The sequence below is a fragment of the Lucilia sericata genome, unplaced genomic scaffold (assembly GCF_015586225.1).
Source record: "Lucilia sericata isolate MDLA Ls3-8-SP2 unplaced genomic scaffold, ASM1558622v1 Contig008871F_arrow, whole genome shotgun sequence".
Classification (NCBI taxonomy): domain Eukaryota; kingdom Metazoa; phylum Arthropoda; class Insecta; order Diptera; family Calliphoridae; genus Lucilia; species Lucilia sericata.
Window position 1 is genome coordinate 1 of NW_023998174.1, and position 6,079 is coordinate 6,079.

Genomic DNA, 6,079 nt, shown 5'->3' on the forward strand with positions numbered 1-6,079 from the left:
TTATGAAAATAAATCACATTTAATATTCATAACAGGTGTAGCGTATCATATGGTCGGTCACGCCACGACTATACTTTCATACTTGTTTTTGTATACTTCGGAAATTTCTTTCTAAAATGTTAGTTTCTTATGGACATGCCTTATCTTTATATCGCTGCAGATATCGGTACAAGTTTGTTTGAAAGTCATTAAACATTTATTTAATGGCTTTGATATTTTTTATAATATGCGGTTAATTTACAGATATTTATAAAAAAATCACTTTTACAATACATTGTAAATCTAAATAAATATATAATTAAAATAAATTTTTACAGTTAAATATTCTAAAGCTAACTATAAGAACTGCAGCAGAAAATTTTGTGCGGCAATTAAAAGATTTTTGTACAGCTATACAGTTAGATCTCACGATCCACTTGTTTGCATTATAAACAGTGATGGGCAAACTGATTGTGAGAGACCGAAGGTACATTATTATCAGACAAAAGCAGTGTTCGCTGTGGCAATTGCTTTCTGTGGACAACTTCATATATTTTTTATAATGTCACCCACTTCTGCATGATACTATATTAAAAGGAATAGCCCTGCATTATAGTATTAAGTCGTCATCGCTGCTGGTCTTAGTATACAACAATTGAATATCCATAAAATTTACCCACCAAAACTAATTGTTTATCACACTTTTGGGGTTTTTTTGGTGAAAAAAAAAAAAAACATACTACAACTCAAAAATTTAATTTATTATATATTTGTTCCAAATTTCAAATACATACAGTATTATTTGAGTTGAAATTGTTGATATTATTCTCTAGATATTTTAATAAAAGTTGTTTGGTTACTTACATTTAGTTTAGAACTAACATTTGATCTAACAACTATGAAGTCGCCGTGTTTATTGTTAATTATTTTATTGTATTTAATACAAAATTTACAAGTGGGGGCCTATGAAACAACGAGGGAACCAAAGTTGGCTGCAGTAAAGCAAACGACTCTAAAGTTGGCACATGTGGTAAGGTTGAATATACATATAAAAGATTGTTAGATAAAATATTTTATGATACTTTAATTAAATTATTATTCTTTTTTAATTACAGCTTTTTCGTCATGGCATTAGAACCCCTGTTAATACTTATTCTAATGATCCTTATAAAAATGAAACCTTTTTCCCCTATGGTTGGGGTCACTTAACTAATGTAAGTTGGATAAAGAAATTAAATGAAAACAACTTCTAATTCATCTAATTATAGGATGGCAAACGAGATCTTTATCAAATGGGAAAATGGTTGGGCCGACGTTATCAGGAGTTCTTAGCACCCTACTATAAGCCAGAGGTAAGTTGAATATTTTTCATTGATTGTGTCATTCTGATATTACCTTATTATTCTAAAACTATGTATCTTGCCACGTCCGTCTATCTATCTGTCCGTCAGTCAGTCTGTCTGTACGTCGTTCTGACTTTTTATTGATGCTGTCTGCTTAGTGTTGAAATTATGCAAAATCGCTTCACATTAGACCATAGTCCCCATATATGTTTCCCTTCAGAAAATGTCTGTCTGTCCGTCCGTCTGTCTATCTCCACGTCTATACGTACATATGTCTGTCTGTCTGTCTGTCTGTCTGTCTATCTGTCTGAATTTTATTGATGCTATCTGCTTGGTATTGAAATTAAGCAAAATCACTCCACATTTGATCATAGCCCCCCTATAAAAGGCTCCCTTCAGAAATGGCTTAAACTTTTATATCTGTAACGGTACATAATTAACCCTACATCCCATATAATTCTATCGCAGGAAATCACTCTATTGTCAATACTTCATTTAGATGATTTTATCGACTTTTTATAGAAAGTCTATTCTCTGACATTAAGGTCATTTAATTTTTATAATATTCTTATTCTTCTACAGTCAGTGTATGCTAGATCGACAGCCTCACCCCGCACTCTTATGTCTATGGCCACAGTATTGGCTGGTATGTTTCCTCCCAATAACACACCCATGAAATGGAATCCTAAAATGAATTGGCAGCCGATACCGATCTTTTCAGAACCTTTGGATAAAGATGTGGTAAGTAGTACAAATTACTAAGTGTCAACTATAGTCTAACCTAGTCTAGTCTATAAACTAGCCTAATGTCTAGTGTAAAGTCTAAAGCTTAGTCTGAAGTCTATTAAATGTAGTTTAAAGACTAGTCTAAAGTTTTGCCTAAAGTTAGTCTAAAGCTTAGTATAAAGTCTAGTTTAAAGTTTTGTGTAGTGGAAAATGCAGCTTAAAGTCTAGTCTAAAGTCTAGTCTAAAGTTTTATGTAGTGGAAAGTGCAGCTTAAAGTCTAGTCTAAAGTCTAGTCTAAAGTCTAGTCTAAAGTCTATTCTAAAATCTAGTCTAAAGTATAGTCTAAAGTCTAGTCTAAAGTCTAGTCTAAAGTCTAGTCTAAAGTCTAGTCTAAAGTCTAGTCTAAAGTCTAGTCTAAAGTCTAGTCTAAAGTCTAGTCTAAAGTCTAGTCTAAAGTCTAGTCTATTCTAAAGTCTAGTCTAAAGTCTAGTCCAAATTTATTCTAAAATCTAGTCCAAAGTCTAGTCTAAAGTCTAGACTAAAGTCTAGTCTAAGTCTAGTCTAAAGTCTAGTCTAAAGTCTGGACTAAAGTCTAGTCTAAAGTCTATTCTAAAGTCTAGTCTAAAGTCTAGTCTAAAGTCTAGTCTAAAGTCTAGTCTAAAGTCTAGTCTAAAGTCTAGTCTAAAGTCTAGTCTAAAGTCTAGTCTAAAGTCTAGTCTAAAGTATAGTCAAAAGTCTAGTCTAAAGTCTAGTCTAAAGTCTAGTCTAAAGTCTAGCCTAAAGTCTAGTATAAAGTCAAGTCTAAAGTCTAGTCTAAAGTCTAGTCTAAAGTCTAGTCTAAAGTCTAGTCTAAAGTCTAGTCTAAAGTCTAGTCTAAAGACTGGTCTAAATTATAGTCTATAATCTGCTCTATATTCTAGTCTATAGAATTGTCTTTAAACTAGTCTGTAGTTTAATCTTTAGACTAGTCCATAGTCTCATCTATAGCCTAGTACATAGTTTAGTGTACACTCCAGCCTTAAATCTGGTTTAAGGCCTAGTCTAAAGTATAGACTTAAGTCAATAGTCTAATCCATAGTCTAGACTATAGTTTTGTCTATAATCTAGTCTGATGCCTTGTATGTAGTCTTGTCTATAGTTTACCCTATAGTATGTTCTATAGGCTATTCTATAGACTAGTATGTAGTCTAGTCAATTCTTTCCGGTGTACTCTAAATTGTTTTTGGAATTTTCTAGGCATTGCGCATGCAGACTGATTGTCGGGCCTACTCTGAAATGGAAAGCAAGGTTGCACGACAAGAGAAACCTGAAGGTCTCTTTGAACAGTTAGCCCAGATAACGGGAGATAATGTGACCAAATCTGGCGATGTCAGCTCTATATTTATAACGCTATGGGCAGAGGTATTGTGGTTTAACATATCAGAAAGATATTATTTTTTAACACTTTTAATTTAACAGCAATTATATGGCTTAAAATTACCCGATTGGACACGAAACTTATATCCCGATAAAATGCGTTATATGGCCGAACAAAGTTATGTCGATTTAGTGGCAACTCCCGAAATGAAACGCATTAAGGCAGGACCATTTCTTGAAATGTTGACCAAACAAATGTTGGATAAAGCTAATGGTACGCTTAAGCCTAAGGAGAGGAAAATGTTTATTTATAGTGCTCATGATTGGACTATCACCAATATATTGATTGGTTTGAATGTATGGAAAAGGCAAATGCCTAATTTTTGCGGCTTTAATATTGTTTGAATTGCATCAAGATAGAGATACTAAGGAATATTATATGGAGGTGAGTTATAATTTGATAGTAATGAAGAATTTTAACTAAATTCTTAAAATTTCAGCTTTATTTCCAAAATGGTCCTAAAAATGCTTTAGAATCTTTAACTTTACCGGGCTGTAGTTTTCAATGCCCCTTGACTAAGGTTATGGAACTGCTACAAGATGTTTTACCCACCGGTACTTATGATGAAATGTGTGAGAATCAATAGCGAGCGATTAAGCAGAAACAGCTCTGATTAGAATGTAATCAGTGAATTTTGTATTAACGTCACTTTTACTTTTTGTTTATTGTAACGGCGAAATAAATTTTTAATTAATTTTAAATGTTTTCAGAAAGTCGTTAAGTTATTTAATAATAAAATTAAAAAAAAAAAACGTATTTTTTTTAATACGGAGAAAAACTCATTAGAATATTTTAATCAGATAGTAAATCTTTATTATCGCATTAAAAAAAATCACACAAAAGCGTAAAAACTCGGTCAGATTTATTATCCAAGAATTTAATTTTTTATTCTTAATCTTCCCCATATGTTGTTGTACGTTATTTACAGAAAATATTATAAAATACTTAAATGTCAATAATGAATTCATAAAAGGCGTGTGTCATTCAATGACAATTGGTGTCTTTTTAAGTGCTTTATAATGCCACGATCTGTTTCGTTTCTCTGTCAAAATAATGCTTGTACAACTTGCCTGACAGACAGTCCACAGATACGAATGATTTGACAAGTGTTTTCACATTTTACAACAACTCATGTCTAATGGCACAACAATTATTGTCTGAATTTCATAAAAAATTAATGCCGTATGAAAATATTCTTAAGAATTTAAAATAGTGTGAGAGAGAGAAGAAGAGAGTGATCAAGGTATAAAAGGAAAAGTAAAGGGGAAAGATAACCAATAAAAGTCTATAGTCCAGTCTATAATTTAGTCTATAGTCTGATCTATAGTCTATAGTCTAGTCTATAGTCTAGTCTATAGTCTAGTCTATAGTCTAGTCTATAGTCTAGTCTATAGTCTAGTCTATAGTCAAGTCTATAGTCTAGTCTATAGTCTAGTCTATAGTCTAATCTATAGTCTAGTCTATAGTCTAATCTATAGTCTAGTCTATAGTCTAGTCAAGTAGTCTATAGTCTAGTCTATAGTCTAGTCTATAGTTCTAGTCTATAGTCTAGTCTATAGTCTAGTCTATAGTCTAGTCTATAGTCTAGTCTATAGTCTAGTCTATAGTCTAGTCTATAGTCTAGTCCTATAGTCTAGTCTATAGCAGTCTATAGTCTAGTCTATAGTCTAGTCTATAGTCTAGTCTATAGTCTAGTCTATAGTCTAGTCTATAGTCTAGTCTATAGTCTAGTCTATAGTCTAGTCTATAGTCTGTCTATAGTCTAGTCTATAGTCTAGGTCTATAGTCTAGTCTATAGTCTAGTCTATAGTCTAGTCTATAGTCTAGTCTATAGTCTAGTCTATAGTCTAGTCTATAGTCTAGTCTATAGTCTAGTCTATAGTCTAGTCTATAGTCTAGTCTATAGTCTAGTCTATAGTCTAGTCTATAGTCTAGTCTCTAGTTCTAGTCTATAGTCAGTCTATAGTCTAGTCTATAGTCTAGTCTATAGGTCTAGTCTATAGTCTAGTCTATAGTCTAGTCTATAGTCTAGTCTATAGTCTAGTCTATAGTCTAGTCTATAGTCTAGTCTATAGTCTAGTCTATAGTCTAGTCTATAGTCTAGTCTATAGTCTAGTCTATAGTCTAGTCTATAGTCTAGTCTATAGTCTAGTCTATAGTCTAGTCTATATTAGTCTATAGTCTATCTATAGTCTAGTCTATAGTTAGTCTATAGTCTAGTCTATAGTCTAGTCTATAGTCTAGTCTATATCTAGTCTATAGTAGTCTATAGTCTAGTCTATAGGTCTAGTCTATAGTCTAGTCTATAGTCTAGTCTATAGTCTAGTCTATAGTCTAGTCTATAGTCTAGGTTCTATAGTCTAGTCTATATGTCTAGTCTATTAGTCTAGGTCTATAGTCTAGTCTATAGTCTAGTTCTATAGTCTCGTCTATAGGTCTAGTCTATAGTATAGTCTATAGTCTAGTCTATAGTCTAGTCTATAGTTAGTCTATAGTCTAGTCTATCGTTCTGTCTATAGTAGTCTATAGTCTAGTCTATAGTCTAGTCTATAGTCTAGTCTATAGTCTAGTCTCTAGTCTGGTCTATAGTCTAGTCTATGTCTAGTCTATAGTC

At 32.3% G+C, this 6,079-nt stretch overlaps 1 protein-coding gene across 1 annotated transcript; it reads left to right on the forward strand.

Annotated features, from left to right (window-relative positions):
• The first annotated feature begins 347 nt into the window (after positions 1-347).
• Positions 348-4,170, forward strand: LOC119615849 (venom acid phosphatase Acph-1-like). The gene is given in 8 exon segments (XM_037971834.1): positions 348-1,009; positions 1,095-1,193; positions 1,248-1,331; positions 1,905-2,063; positions 3,285-3,449; positions 3,507-3,785; positions 3,787-3,849; positions 3,905-4,170. Coding segments are annotated over 8 exon segments (1,128 nt in total). The 5' UTR covers positions 348-877; the 3' UTR covers positions 4,052-4,170.
• Positions 4,171-6,079: the final 1,909 nt, after the last annotated feature.